This window comes from Amblyomma mixtum, chromosome 5 (genome assembly GCF_055824585.1).
Source record: "Amblyomma mixtum isolate Tamu chromosome 5, ASM5582458v1, whole genome shotgun sequence".
NCBI lineage: Eukaryota > Metazoa > Arthropoda > Arachnida > Ixodida > Ixodidae > Amblyomma > Amblyomma mixtum.
Genome location: NC_143016.1, coordinates 58,299,075 through 58,314,265, shown reverse-complemented (window position 1 = coordinate 58,314,265; position 15,191 = coordinate 58,299,075). Strand labels below are relative to the sequence as shown.

The 15,191-nt window shown below is 45.7% G+C and overlaps 1 protein-coding gene across 1 annotated transcript in view; it reads right to left on the bottom strand.

Moving 5' to 3' along the window:
• LOC149342305 (retinal guanylyl cyclase 1) overlaps nucleotides 1-15,191 on the bottom strand; it is a 136,954-nt gene that overhangs the window by 14,807 nt on the left and 106,956 nt on the right. The window contains exons 9-14 of the mRNA XM_089542147.1: nucleotides 10,764-10,940; nucleotides 6,847-7,006; nucleotides 5,332-5,484; nucleotides 3,590-3,761; nucleotides 1,680-1,820; nucleotides 465-657 (exon numbers count right to left, since the gene is read on the bottom strand). Of these exons, the coding sequence (XP_089398273.1) occupies nucleotides 465-657; nucleotides 1,680-1,820; nucleotides 3,590-3,761; nucleotides 5,332-5,484; nucleotides 6,847-7,006; nucleotides 10,764-10,940 (996 nt within the window). The remainder of the gene's footprint in view (nucleotides 1-464; nucleotides 658-1,679; nucleotides 1,821-3,589; nucleotides 3,762-5,331; nucleotides 5,485-6,846; nucleotides 7,007-10,763; nucleotides 10,941-15,191) is intronic.

Sequence of the window (15,191 nt, the reverse complement as noted above, 5' to 3'; positions counted from 1 at the left end):
CGGTCTGTTAGCGCAGTAGGAGGCTTTAATTAGCAAGAAGACATGAGCTTTGCTTTGCGCACGTCCTTCATGTGCTTGGTGCTGAATCGACTTTTTTTTTTTTCGTCATAAAAATGAGCACAGAGGCACGCTGAAGGCCACAGAATCACGGCGATAGCAACTGTGCTGATGTTAAGAACTAGTCACTTAAGTGAAATGTTTTCCTTTAAGAAATTTCGTAGTCGCGGAAAGACTTCTAGGTCCTTTAAAATCAACACAATAACTTCGGGAAGTTAGACCGAGGCTATGGCAATCTGCAAGATAGTTTCCGGATCAGGCTTGAATGTTGACCCATGCAAACGCAGAAGCACAAGAGATTGACGGAGGCGTGAAACATGCTGTTGAACAGGTGGTAACAACAAAGCTGTTACCCTGAAACTGATTTTAACCCTGAAGTCAGACTTTAGGCGCCGCACTGTTCATACCTTGTAGACGTTATAGTGGTTAATGGTGGAGTCAAACGCAGTGTAGAGATCGTTGAGGAGATCCACGATTTCCATTGGCTCGCTGTAGGCTGATATCGTAGTGAAGCCAACAATGTCACTGAAGTAGACGGTGACCTCTTCGAACTTTTCCGGCACCACAGGTAGGCCAGCCTTGAGCGTTTCCGCTACGGAGCTGAGGACATCGAATCCAGTAAGCTTTTTGTTTGTCCTCTTTCATCACCTTCTAAGCCCATTTAGTGGGAGAGAAAGCTGGGCAAATTGGTAATGCATAATAGTCAAACAACGAAAGAAAGCGGACCACATAGAAGATAACATGGTGCAAGCGCTGACTCTTAACTGAGTTCTATTAAAAAAGGGACATTATATAAAAAAAGAAGAAAACAATTTTTTTTTAGATATTTCAGGAGTTATGAGCGATGTGTTTGACTAAAATTAGCTGGCCTGCTGACGTTGTCGTTAGAGTGAACCATACCGGTAAAAAGGCTGATAAAGATTCATGCTTCCCGATTTCTGTGCTTAAATTCTTTTTATTTTCGATAGTCTCATAAAAATGATAGGATGAACGTAGGTCATTGCAAAAGTTGCACGTTGGTGGTTGGCATTCCGGGGAACGTTAATGCATTGCGTGGCGTATGAGTGCAGTGTGGAAAATGCTGGACACAGCAATTCTTTGCATTATGACGTCATCAGTCCCCATTTGCACTACACCTCTCCGCTTTCTTCTTTCCCCCGTGTGGAGTGGCAGGCGAGGTTCACGTTACCTCCACTCGACTTCTTCACTTTTCCTCTCTTTAAGCTTTACTATCTCTGTCTAGCCGGTGTTGTGATCATTGTAACCAGTTGAATGTGCTGCTGAGATATTGAGGTTCGCTGAGTGGACTTCGTTTCTTCTCAGTTTCGTATAATTGAATTTGCACTAGAAAAATGACCGCCAAAACACGAACAAAGCAATGCCGTAAAAACTTTCATGAACGATTGCAAGGCATCCAAGTAGGCTAGTTTACACTAGGCATTTAAATAGATAGTTGGCTTTTTTAAAAATACCTGAAAAATACGAGTTCTAAATATGAAAAAAGCCGCTTCATGTTTTATAGTGAACAGCCAAGTGCACATACAGGGGCGACCGCAATGAATTTTCATGTTCATCCTCCCCTTCCTTGTCGTCCTCCCACGATGCTCCGGAATCGTACGTACCTTGGGAGCATTCTGTTGAGAAGGTGCTCAGTCTTCTTCTTCTCTTCATCCAGCTGTACCGTCCGCTCCCTGATCAGATCCTCGAGGTTGTTGGAGTACTTCTCGAGCATTTGAAACATTGTCTCCACGATGTTTGCTTTCCTGCGGCCGTAGTCGAAGCCGGAGGTAAAGTTGTTAGGAAACGTAACGAGGCAAAAAAAAAAAAATGACATCTACACTGGCTTGCCGGCTATTTGTTCAAAAGTACATTCTCACAACAAGCGCGAACACACGCGCGCACACGAAAGCGCAATGCAAGACAAGTGCGTTATGTTGAATTTCACCATTCAAAGAAAACCTGCGGCACGGATTTTAATGTTAGGTAGAATATTACGCACTTGTGATGAAATGTGGTGTTCAGAGCTCACGATTCTCGAGCAAATAATTAGGGCGCGGTGCTTTGCAGGATATTGTTTTCTATCGGCGACCTTTGATGTTCTAGCTTTTCGCTATTATCCTGACTACAAGAGATAAGGTTCGATGCCCATTAATAGTCATCTCATTGCATAATATGCGAACGGATCTTTTCATTATAATCAATTTCCACAATTTTTCGCTCTTGTTTTTTTCTGATATAGAACTGTGACTGCGCATTCTTCAGAAAAACTATCAGCCTTGCAGATAAGTAGAGAAATCAATGAACGCTGAAGGATAAATGCATAAAATTTATGTCGAGCTAAACATTAATCTGTAACACGAATTATGTCGATGTTCATTAAGCTTCAGTCGAATGAGAACTGCAAGGACGGTATCACTGAATTTACGACTCTCAAATGAAGTTTGCGAAACTTTAACTGGAGAACTTTAATCTATAAAAGCCTCGCCGTGCTGCCTTTGTCGTGCGCGCCAAACTGACCGCAGAAAGACTGCTTATGCTGCATAAAAATGTCGCAATTTCAGTGCCATCAGACAGAATGAGACAGGATGACACAGCCCATCAGCGGCTGCGCTGCTTAATGCGACATTTGTAAAGATGCTATTTTTGAGAAGCAACAGCCTCTGGTAATACAAACAGTTTCTATTTCGATTAATCTGGGAGTCCGGTTATGCCGATCATTTCTATATGCCTCCATCACCTCCACCTTCTTACCTTGCCTCCTCCCGGAATTCTATTCTCTAAGCCAAAAAATCCCTGAACGATTAGGCATCTTATTAATGCGTTTATCCAGCGAAACGTGTATGCTTTCGTGATTTATGATCTCGCGATTTTTAATTTTGCTCTTAGTGAATTAGCAATAGCTCCCTGTCTTCTATTCATGGCATGCTCGCGGTGACTTCAAGGTGCGGGGATCACGTGAGTGGTTGGGAGGGTTCTGCACCGCATGGCTCTGTTACTGTTGACGTCATCTGTTTTCCTTGACGTCACGACGCAGACTCATGTGGCTGGCGTGAATACGTGAAGCACTCGATTGGGTGACGTCATGGCGTTGATTGTGCGATGAGCAGCCGTGCTACTTCGACAACGGCGGCGGATACAGGGGAATGGTCTACTCACCACTGCGCTGTAAAATGGGCAAAATAGGGCTACCTGCAGCCCTTAGCCCTTGTGAAGAACGGTTAGCTCATGAGGATAGAACTGTGGCCGATGATTGCTTTGCGCTTCCCGAAAAGCAACCATGCCTTTACAAGGGAGTAAAAGTTGCTCTTTCTACGATTAGAGAAGTTAGTCCCCGAATAGCTGAACCCTGTACCGCTGCTGACGCCGTTTGACAACGTTCGTTTTACGGGAAGTGCACGGCTTTTTAGTGAAATGCAGTAACTTATGCACGGTGTTTTTTAGGCTATATGCTCTCCTGCACACCTTTTTATGGACATTTTATGCATCATTTTTGAGAGACGATAGAGATTGATTGGTACTTCAACTTTCTTACCTTCCGTGGTATAGCGACTTGAACCTATCCGCTATGACGTCGAAGTCCGGACGCATTTCCGGAGCCTCTGCCCAGCACTGTCTCATGATATGCAGGGCTTCGGGCGGAGCCGTCTGCTTTGACACAGACGGCCTGATCAGTGGAGGTGGGTGCTTTAGTTTTTCGATGATTTCTGAAAAGAAAAAGAACGCAAACCTGAAGCGAAGTGATCACATAAGTGTTGGTAGTGGTGAAAATGTACCATCGCAGCCAGGAAAAAAAGCGGTATAAAATATTCCTTCCATGGCTTCCTTCGAATTGTGCCTCTGCAAAATTTGTGAAGCTTCTCATGCCCTCAAGAACAAACGGGAGTACTGATGACGTGAGCGTGTTCTGAAGAGTGAATGAAGCAAGTTATGTGCAACCTCTCAAGATATAGTCAAACATATAGTGAAACCAGCTTTTGGGATTTTGATCTGTACCCGCATTTAGGCTAGTTGGGCTCGTATCACCATCATGATGATCAAGATGATTAGGATGAACATCTGGAGATCTGTTCGGTTGTTGATTTTTTTTGTTTAGCACTTTCTGTCATTCCGTGAACGCTACTGGCAGGCGCAATTATTGGGCTACCGCAATTATTTGGCGCCTGTTTGCAGGAACTGTAGCCGTAAATAGCCTATGGTTCTTTCAGTAATCGTGCTCCCTCACATTTATTTTCACATCGTGGCTCAAACGCGTCCTTCCAAACAGAAGGAAGTAGAAAGAGCGAATGACTGGTTGACGCTTCGTTCTGCTGACATGAAGTATGAGACAATATACTAAGTCCGAACTCTGACTAAATAATTTTCTTTATTTAAAGCGAACCTTTCCAAAGTATAGCATGTATAAGACGGGGATCTATTCATAGAAGATTAGGAAACGAGAGCAGCGGGGAGAGTAGTCTGATGTCAGCCAATCCAATCGGTTGGGTGCTGAGCGACGGCAATGTGGCTCACACGTATGCGCGTCTTCTTTACAGAAGCAGTGAAAACCAAAATATACTTGTAATGTATCACTAGGCTGCGACAGATGTTTGCTAATGGCGCTCTCTTACTTTAAAATAGACTACACGAAATGGCTTTTCTGATCATTATTAATTGTCTGCAGCCTATTTTATATGTATTTATGTGTCATTTTCTCATTCTTATTCATTTGAATTATTTTTCACGACTATTTCAATTTACGTCGAATTCGATGATAACTCATAGCTGTACGGTGCACGACAGTGCTCACTAAACTATAGCAAAGAGAGACAAAACGAAAGAGAGGAGAGAAAAAGAGAGAGTGCGTTTAAATGCTTTTTGCAGAAAAAAAAACTAAGAAACCAAGAAACCACTCCTGACATTTTAGTCAAACTTTTAACGAAAGTAAATTGCGCATGTTTTCGTATAGCTGTTTCTCCTGAGTACGTACGAAAAACGCACTAACAGATAAATGGGGCATTTACTTAGGTCAACGGAGGGAAAAAAGTTCATTCCCCGGGGTGACCGGGGCGCTGAGATTTGTATCAACACACACTTTCCTTTTGTTCCTCTCCACGCTCCTAAAGTTTCCCAACGGAACCCACTCGCCAGCTCCGGCTAATTTCTAACCGAGTGCTGAGGTGAAGGAGGACTGCGGGTGGGAAGTAAATGCCCCCTGTCTGCAAGCGTGCGAGTGCAGAAAAAAAGAGGAAGAATTACCTTCCTTTCCACCTCCCTCTTCTCTGCGCACGGACTCACCTTCGGCCGTGAGGGGCAGCATGCAGTACGGGTCTCCCCTGAGCAGCACCTCCTGCATCACGATGGCGAAGCTGTACACGTCGCCGGCCTGCGTGCCTCGCCTCAGGAGCGAGCCGTCCCCACGCAGCAACTCGGGCGCCGTCCACAGCAAGTCTGCGTCGGGGAGAAGGAAACCCTGGGGACCAGTTGGAGGGCAGCTCGTCCCGAACGGCCTCCTCGAAACCCCTGTGCTTTCTCGCGCCTTCGCTTAGCAGTGAAACTGAGTCTTTTACGCGTCTATCTTGGCTCCTGCGTCGTCTCGAAATCGCACGCAAAGCACCACGCTCTGCCTTTCTCTTTCTTTTTACGTCGGGTGTCTTTGCTCCTCTGAGCGACACGGATGAAACAAAACGCACAGAGAAAAACACTAGACGCACGGGAGGAGAAACAAAGCCACGCAGTGGAAGAAGCAAGCGATAAATAAGAACACATTGGAGGGGAACAGGAAATGACACGTAAAACGTGAGGCTCGAAAGCAGGCAGCAATTTGTTCTTTTTTCTATCCTCCTTTTTTTTTCTTTTCCTCCACGCAACGCCTGCTCTTTAAGCCTTTTCTTCCAACCTTTTGTTTCGTCTTCAGTGTTTGTTGTTTTGACCCCGGTACTTCTTTTCGCCACTTAGGGTTACGCTTAACGCACGCACGCTTCTCTGGGCGCCGGTGATGAAAGTGTGCTCGGTTACACAAGGTGGCGCTTTCGTGAAAGCAAGCCTCCCAGATGCGCAGGAGCAGGAAATGAAACTTCTTTCCCAGAGGCTTGGATGTGCGTCACTCCCTTGTTTATTTTCTTTAACAGCTGAAGGACGTTACCTAATGCACTGAAGGCAGAAATCGCTCTAAGTGATCTTCAACTGTATTCAAGTGCTGACTTATCAGGTCTTCCTGATTAACTACATGCACACACACAGGAATTAGAAGTGGCGCAGATACTCTGAGTGAAAAGCGCATTTGTGCTTAGTACTTTGTTTCGATCGCACTTTTTTTTGGTCGTACCATACTTTTCGAGCGAAGTTACGCCATTCAGATCAAGAATGCATGCACCAATATACACTCTATACACAAATACGCTTATATGAGAGTAAAATGGAATTTAGCTAGCCTCTAGCGCACTGCCTTTTGTAAAAAGGACTGCGCTAGAGGGCGCCTTAATTCGTCTTTGCTCTTTTTTGTTTAGAGTGCACGTATAGTCGACACGCATGCCCTGAGGTTAAGATGAGAGTTAGGAGCGTCGCTTTTTATGTCTAAGCACATAAAAGTAAGATGCAGTTTATTGTTGGAAACAGTTTTTGAAACGTCTATTTTAAAAGAACACATATGTGGGAGCTCTTAAGACGGTTTTAAACTCTGCAAAAAACAATAAAAATAAAGAGGTGGTGGTGGGGGAGGGGGGAGGAGGGATGAAATTCGTGTCAGAATTTTTTTTTATCGCACTGCTCCTTTCGCACCATTTTTTGGTTTGCAAGCATCTCGGTGTTTACCTTTGGCCGATCTGACCAGCGTCGTGATGGCCTGAAGGTCCTGGAAGACAGGCATCCCGTAGTCGGTCACCTTGAGCACCCAGCGGGAGTCGATGACGCAGTTCCGTGACGTTAAGTGACCGTGCTGTCGTATCGGGGAGTTGTGCAGGTACCTCATGCCCTGCGGGTGCGGCCAGCCTCCCAGTCAGAACGAATTAAAATAAATCTTGGACGGAAAAGGTTTCAGGGTGGAAAAGTGAGAACAGGGAGCTGTGAGGTCCATACGCGCCAGCACAATTCCCAGTCTGCGTTGTGAGTGGGAGTTCGGCTTCTCTTTCCCGATGGCCACTGCGCGCTACACCACAAATTTTCACTGTTTCAGTGTCTGTTATGTTCTTATTGCGACCGAGTGTGTACAAAAATGACCTGCATGAAAATGATCACTGCAGCTAAATGAAATAATGAGTGTATTCTGAAAGAACGTTCGTGCGCTCTCGAAAGTCAATTTTGAACACTCGTAAGCTACTCTTTCAGAATAAGAATAGAGAAAACACATGATAAGTGCTGAAATGCTTACTTCTGGCCATCAGAGTTCGTCTATGGTGAAAAACTGTACTCGGACTGTGAGAAATTCGAGAAGTTTGTTAAAGAGCATAATGCGGTACTATAAGAGACGAGAGTCTCACCCTGCACAAAGTATTCTGGCGTCGAAGACCCGTTTATTGAAACAAAACAGCTCATATCCCGAAAAAAAGAAAACGAAAGAAAAGATTGATAAAGGCATGCTATTTACTTGGTGAGCACACATATTGCTCTCGAAGGAGGGTGAGCAAACTAGCTCATCCACGAAGAAAAAGGCTTTCTGCATTACAATTAAAAGCGTCACTTCTGTCGTTGGAATTTAAAAAAGCACAAATGTTTACGTTTAAACAAGAAGCATGTAAAACAAGAGGGCCCAGCTCGCAAAATATAATAAGCGAGCTGAATGTTTTCCTTTTAACGTTCAAAAGACTGCAGTGCTGTTCCAAGGGTGGCATTGCTCATGTAAAAAAATAGTCAGAAAACAAAGGTGATGTCACGGATCATTCTGTCTGGTATACATACACTCGCACATCAGCACAGCTCTGTATATTTTTATGCTATTCCGGTGTAGCATAAACTAACGTGGTTGTACGATGGTTTAAACTCCATGGCACCAGTTTCAATGTAGAGCTACGTGAGAAAAAAAAAAAAGAAAAACAGCGTGCTCAGGACAGGCCCTAGCGAGCGCTTGAAATTGGCTACATATCACGCAATATGCATAAACCATAAGCGCGACGACTTTGATGTGCCTTTGTTGCGTGCCGTCGAATTCATTTCCCTTTTTCCATTTTTCATTTTCAACTTTTTTTTATTGATTCTATTGCCGCTGAATGTCACTCGCACTTTCCCGGCAACTTCGTAGTAATGCAGACTGCGTTCGTAAAAGCTTTGGATATCCACCTTAGCCGTTTACATTGAATCAAAAGACTTTTTCTGCTTGCGACAAACGCTTGCACAGACATGCAAAAAAAAAAAGAAAAAAGAAATCAAGTTGCCGGCTTTTTGATCACGTCGTATTTGCACTGGCAATCATTCAAGCGGCGCCGACAAGCCGAGGTAGGCCTAAAACACTCCGTGCAGGTTCAGTCCTTTTGGACTTTTCAAGAGGGCATCCGGCCGCTTTGATTTTAGCGCCCGTACTCGTTTTTATCCTCCATACACACAAAAAAAGCGAAGAGGACACCAAGTGAATTCGCTTCAGGCGTCGCTTTCGAATGCGTCGCTGCCTGAGGCATCAGTCGGGTCGAATGCCAACAGCATTGTTTCTACCGCTCTGTTTTACGGCGCATTCCGCGTCGGCCGGGGGTAAACAGACGCGTATATATGTACACGATCTCGCAGAAACTTGAGCGACGGGAATTCCATAGCTTCGGGGGCACTATTTGACTAGGAAAACCGGGAAACTATCGGCGCCGCGTAGAAAGGAAAAGAAGAAACAAAACAGAACGAATACATCGTAATGCGTTCTCGTCAGTGCTTTTACGTTTCTTGCGCCTGCTCCGAAAGATGCGCTAGTAAATGCGACTACCCGTAGATTCAGAACAACAGCTATTGAAGAACAGAACAGGAGAGTGCTACAAGAGAAAGAGAAAACGAGGCAAAGCTAGAGAGGAGGGCAAAAGGAAAAGTAAAGTGAGTGAATGGCGAAGAGCTCCGGAGTTGTTCGTGCGTTACCTAGTGGTAAGTATAAGGCCGTGTATGTGTGCGCAGTACGTAAAACTACCGAGATTCTCTAAAAGAATGATAAGGGTCTTCGGGGACCGCGCGCCGAAATCGAGAGAAATGATGGCTCGGAAGAGCCGAATGAAAAAGCAAACGAAGGAAAGAAGTGATCCACGGTCGCTGTACATAAAGGCTAGGGCCCCTAGCGGGAGTCTACAAACCTTTATACGGAGTACGGAGCAACAAGAAAATAATAAGAACAAAAAAGAGGTGGAATGATTCCCAGACGCAGGGGATGTTTAAGCGAAGGAAAGAAGGAAAAGAGAAGAAGGAGTTTGCTTGAAGTGAGAGAAAGAAAGTGGAGAAGGGCAAGAGGAGCGTCACGACGCCGTCGGAGGCAACGCGAGCGCCGCGCTAAAGAACGGTGCGGCGTCGCCGTGATGTCGAGCTGGCGAGCACCGCGCGTCGGGGAGCTGAGAAATGACAACAGCCGCGGTGCCTGTTCAGCGGCATGAGCGACTGAATCGATGATGACGCTGCAAGGTTAAAGACACGCGCGCCGACCGAGACTGTTAAGCGCTCGGCGCTTCCTCCCACTCTCTCCGCATCCCTTCCTCTTCCTTTCTCCTTCTCTCTTTTCCTTCCTCTAAAGAAATGGATAAGAGAGAGAGAGAGAGTGGAGCGGCGGCGGTAGTTTGGTTTATTGCTCGTGAAGGCAGGCGGGACGCAGTAAGAAAAAAGGAAAGAGGGCGGTGCAAGTTCTTTGTCGAATGGGCAAGAGCCAAGTAAAACCAAGGACTAAGAAATAAGTCACCGGCGTTTTATGACCACTCCGGATAGGTCCACTCAAGCATCATCTGTGCCGCGAAAAAGAATAAGAGAGGCGTCTGCTTTAGCTGAAGCTAAGAGATCCGGTACTGTGTGCAGTGGAAGGCGGAGGAAAGAAAGGCCATGAGTAGCGACGCGTTCTTCACTGCAGGAGGCGGCTGCGACGGTGACAGCCACGCTGCCACCGCTTCGTATATGTTTATATATATTTATGAGAGAGTTGCAGCGGCGACGACGGCGACTAAGTGATCGCCACATTTTACGGCGTCGCTTATGATTCCCCCCCCCCCCCCTCCCCCCTTCTGCGGGGGGCGTAGGAGTACGAGATACGGTGACCCGTCCTCGTTTTGAGCGCAGGCTGTACACAGACATGACCTCGTAGACTGGAGGAAGCGAAGAATAAGCAAAACGTATGAGAAAACAGAAAGCGAGTACGGCTGCCTTGACTGATGCACAACTTCATTTGTTCAGGACGCTCGTAGAAAGCCTGAGGAAAAGGAGCTCCACAAAGAGCAGTGAAGGGGAACAAGGGCGTCTGTTGAATTTCGCGAGGAGCAGGAGAAGCCGTAATAGTCCCGTTTTGGGCAAACCGTTTTGGAAAAGGAGAGATCGAGAGAAGGCAAAAAAAATATTTATTCGAATATTTCGAATCTAATTGTTTTCACTGCCACGCCAGGAAGATGAAGAACGCAACTTGTACTACATACGTTTTCTCTGCAGAGTTCGAGGGAATCTGAGCACGAACGAAACAGAATGAAATCGAATCAAACATAAAGAGTAGACCAAATGTACAGGCCTTGGTATATTTCATGAGCCACAGTGGTTAAAAAAAAATAGAGCAGTCTTCGCGACGAGTGTTTACGAACCTTGACGAGGTCGTTGAGGAGCGATAGGCGGAATGTCCAGTCGAGTCGGATGTCCTCGCTGGCGAGCACGTCGGTGAGCGAGCCGCGCGTGCACATCTCCCACACCAGCGCCGGCTGCGACGGGTCCGCCAGGCAGCCCAAGAACGAATTGATGTTCTCGTGCCGCATCTCGTACATCTGAACGTGCACACAACGCAGACACTTAATGTCATGCCCCGCGAGAGTTGAAGATATATTTTGGCAATGCTTAGAAAAAAGAAGGTCCCTCAAGAGAAAGGTGTATAACAGCTGTATCTTACCGGTACTCACCTGCTGGACAGAAACATGGAGGCTAACTAAAAAGGTTCAGCTTAAGTTAAGGACACCGCAGCCAGCTATGGGAAGAAAAATGATAGGTGTAACGTTAAGAGACAGGAAGAGGGAAGAGCGGGTCAGGGATCAGACACGAGCTAATGACATCCTAGTCGAAATCAAGAGGAAGAAATGGGCTTGGGCAGTGCATGTTATGCGAAGGCGAGATAACCCATGGTCCTTAATGATAACAGATTAGATTTCAAGAGAAGCGAAGCGTAGCAGCGGGCGGCAGAAAGTCAATTGGGCTGATGAGATTAAGAAGTTTGTGGGGATAAAGTGGCTGCAGCTGGAACAGGACAGGGTTAATATGGGAGATATGGGAGAAGCCTTAGTTCTGCAGTGCGCGTAGTCAGGCTGATAATGATGATGAAAAAGAAGAAATGGGCATGGGGGCAACACACGCATTAGGCACAGCTGATGGCCGGGGGTCTCTCAGATCTGATATCCGTAAAATAAGAACGCGATCAACGGCGACCGAGAATCAGATGGGTTGACGAGTGAGAGGAATCTGCGGAAAAATGATGCCGTGGGCAGCGAGGCAGGATTAATCAGTGGAAGAGGACTTTGTACTGCATTGGTCTATACTTTACGAAGATAATGCCGACGGCGGCGATGATAAGGAAGATGAGTTAATGGATCTACTTTTCTGGTTAAAAGTTGGCAACTTCTTTTGCATTCTTTTTTACACCCCGATGCTCTGTACTGTACCTTGTCCGCACTTATGCCTTAGTTTGCATATCCTAATAAGTTAACGTACAATTCAGTGCTAGACAAATCTGTTTTGTACGTTTGTTCAGCATAATATACACAACTAGTTTCACTTATGAAGTATTTTTAGCGCCCATTCTCAGAAAATTTAGGAAAAAGATGTCCGTCCGGAAACCACTGCTGATCTGAGTGTGAACTTGAAGCCGAACGATTTCGAGCCATTAAAAATTTTTTTGTCCAAGCGTATTCAGGAGAGAAAAAAATACTTTAACCCAGAGCCGTATTCCAGTCATCGCCAGTGCAAACGGGGCAGCTGCGTTTCCCGTTATCTTATGGCCTATTCGAATCAGCGACCCGAAGCAAAGATCCGAATCCACAAAGAAGCTCAAAGTTTGTCTTGGTCAGTAAGAATTCAGATTAGAATCCAAATCTCCCATTGAAGCACGTTTTTCAATTAGCAGTGCATCACAACGTGCTCCGGATTGCTGATTGAAGTAAGCGATTAGTCCACTCGGCCATCGACGCAACCTTTGAAGCTACATGCTCTAATTGGTAGCCTCCCTCGCTACTCTGCGGTAGTATTACTTCTACTGTGGTCGCGCAAAGAAGCCAGTTGAGTCGGTAGGAAAAATTCGCCGATGTCTCCAGCGGCATCTTTATGGAGCCGCACATGAAAGTGAGAAGGTGGTGAAGGCGTCCTAACGCGTCCCTGAGCATGCAGAAAAACGGGTGGAGAGCTATGGCTCGTCAAGCAACGAAAGGGGCTGAATGTGCTTGCACGTAAAGCACCAAGAGGAGCAGGGGGCACTGACAGCGTTGTTGAGCTAGAAGAGGAGCAGCTGATGGTGGCGGCTCCTCAAGTCGCAAAAGCAGCCAAGTTCATCATGCGCACTGACCACGTCGAGGATTAGTAGCGGGCAAAGGCAGCGGATCGTTCAGCAACAAAATGACCTGGCTAGCACTTGAGTGTGCTTTTCTTGCAATGAATTTCACACCTACGCGTACTATCGGCAACGAGATAGCCACATTTTTTTTTGTATTAATCTGGGACCAGACCTGAATAAAAATAGTTTTGACGCAAACGTACATACTAGAGGATAGCTAGTTAGCAAGGATAACTTACTTCAAATTTACCGAAATATTGACACGTCGCTAATGTGAATTCGTCGTCATCATTACCTTAACTGCACCCGCTGCCGGACAAAGGCCTCTTCCGCATCTCTCCAATTAACTCAGTCTTTTGCCAGCTGCCGCTGTCCACTGCTACGCTTGACTTCATTTGGAATACACTCCGTTACCTTTAACGGTCATCGGTTACCTTGCTTTAGCATCACATGCTCTGCCCACGGTCGTTTCTTCTCCTTGGTTTCGACTAGGATGTTGGTAACTCGCTTTTGTTTCCTGCCGCACTTTGCTCACTCCCTGCCCCTGTTGCGCCTATTATGTTTCTTTCCGTAGTTCAGTATGTTGTCCTCTGTGAACGTGAGGTACCAGGGGAACGATTCAAGAGACTCTTTTTCAGAAACCTGTTTTGCAGTTCTGCAGCGTCGAATATAGGGACTCTCTGGCTGCCGGAAATGGCCGGCTCATAGGTGAGCCAGTCATGACTGGGCGTCACACACGAAGAGTATTGCAAATCCAAGCCGAGATACTGGCACACAAGCACAACTAGGATGTTATTAATGTGCTGACACATTTCTAAATGTTTAGTAATTTCGACTGCAAACATTAAGTACTAATAGGCCGGCTTTGTACGTGACAGCTCGGTAGTCAAGAAGTGTGGGCAACATAATCATGAACTACGAGCGCCTTATAGACGCACGATCACCCATTTACAGGATGCGACAAGTTTTTTTTTTCATTTCGAGTCATAACAGTGCAGATAGACAGTCCTGTCATGGTGTAAGTCCCTTGTCAGCACAGCACGGTGACTAGAGCCGTATGCAACAAAGACAGTGGAATCTACGAGGTTGGTTTAGTGTTGTGCAGTGACAAGACTTATCATGGTTTTTGTCTTTAAGTCTACCAGGGGCGTCCGGATAATTTTGAATTCTGTTGCTCTTCCAGGAGATAAAAACGAAGTTTGTGTACTATCAAGGAAATATGGTTAATCTTTCCTCTCTGACACCTGTACGAAATAAACAAGGTGCTTAACGTCTGCCCCGGCTGCCAGGTCTTCTTTTATTTCCTTTGGTTCCGCTGACCTATACAGTCGTAGGAAAATCTTTCCTAAGATCTTAGCTTTGCAACTTACATTGGCTACGGAGAAAACAGTTTTGATCTTGTAACCTTTCTCGGTTGGTTAGTTGGTCGGTTAATGGGGTTTAACGTCCCAAAGCAACTAAGGCTATGAGAGACGCCGTAGTGGAGGGCTCCGGAAATTTCGACCACCTGGGGTTCTTTAACATGCACTGACATCGTACAGTACACGGGCCTCTAGAATTTCTCCTCCAAAGAAATTCAACCGCCGCAGCCGGGATCGAACCCGCGTCTTTCTCGTCGAGAAGAAACAACGCATGTCCACCTTGGAACAGTTTCTTTTCTTTAGACGCTGCTTATACTCATTATGTTACAATTGTCATCAAGTGTGAGAGCTCATAAGTGTTGACAATTTTGCTATTGGAGTTTGCTGTAATATCCATATTGTCTCTGTTGCTACCAGATACTTCCAAAGCTTTCGCTTGCAGCCATTGTATGGTCGCAAAAGCAGCGTGCTCAATAATTTTTTTCACGTCCACACTGTCACTACATACTGTCATATGACTTATTTACATGTGCTACTTATGTCCGAGCCTGCAGCACGTCTTCCTCTCATGATTCCGAATTTCATTTCCTCGGGACACGGTGGCTGGAATCGCACAGGCAGTGTTTTCGTTTTCAAAAAGATGTTTCTCCTCACAAACGTTATTATTGCAACGAAGCACGCTTTACAGGGTGCTAGCAAGGCAGCTCAGTGGAAATATATTGTCTATTTTCGCTTCTTATTGAAGCGGCCTCTGTTTTACAGTTGGGAAGAAGAAAAGGTTGTTTCAGTACGAGTTTATCCTGATATCTATTCTACCAGAGTATCACGGCTGTACTGCGGGTGTATGGTACACGGTCATCCTTCGGAGCTGGCTATTCGTGCATTGCATTGTCAACAGCATTGCTCAGGTTCACGCAAGGAAAACTGCAAGTCTAGGTGCACAATAAAAAAAGAATAGAAAAATTAGTTAATAATGAACATGGTGCTGCTCTACATTCTGAAAGCAGTAATGTCAGCTAAGTTTGGCGGCGAAGAGGCACACGTACTTATACTGGACCTGGAACAGTTTCGCTCATGGGCCAGTTCTTTATTTTTCTTCTTATTTTACTGAGAGGAAGCTG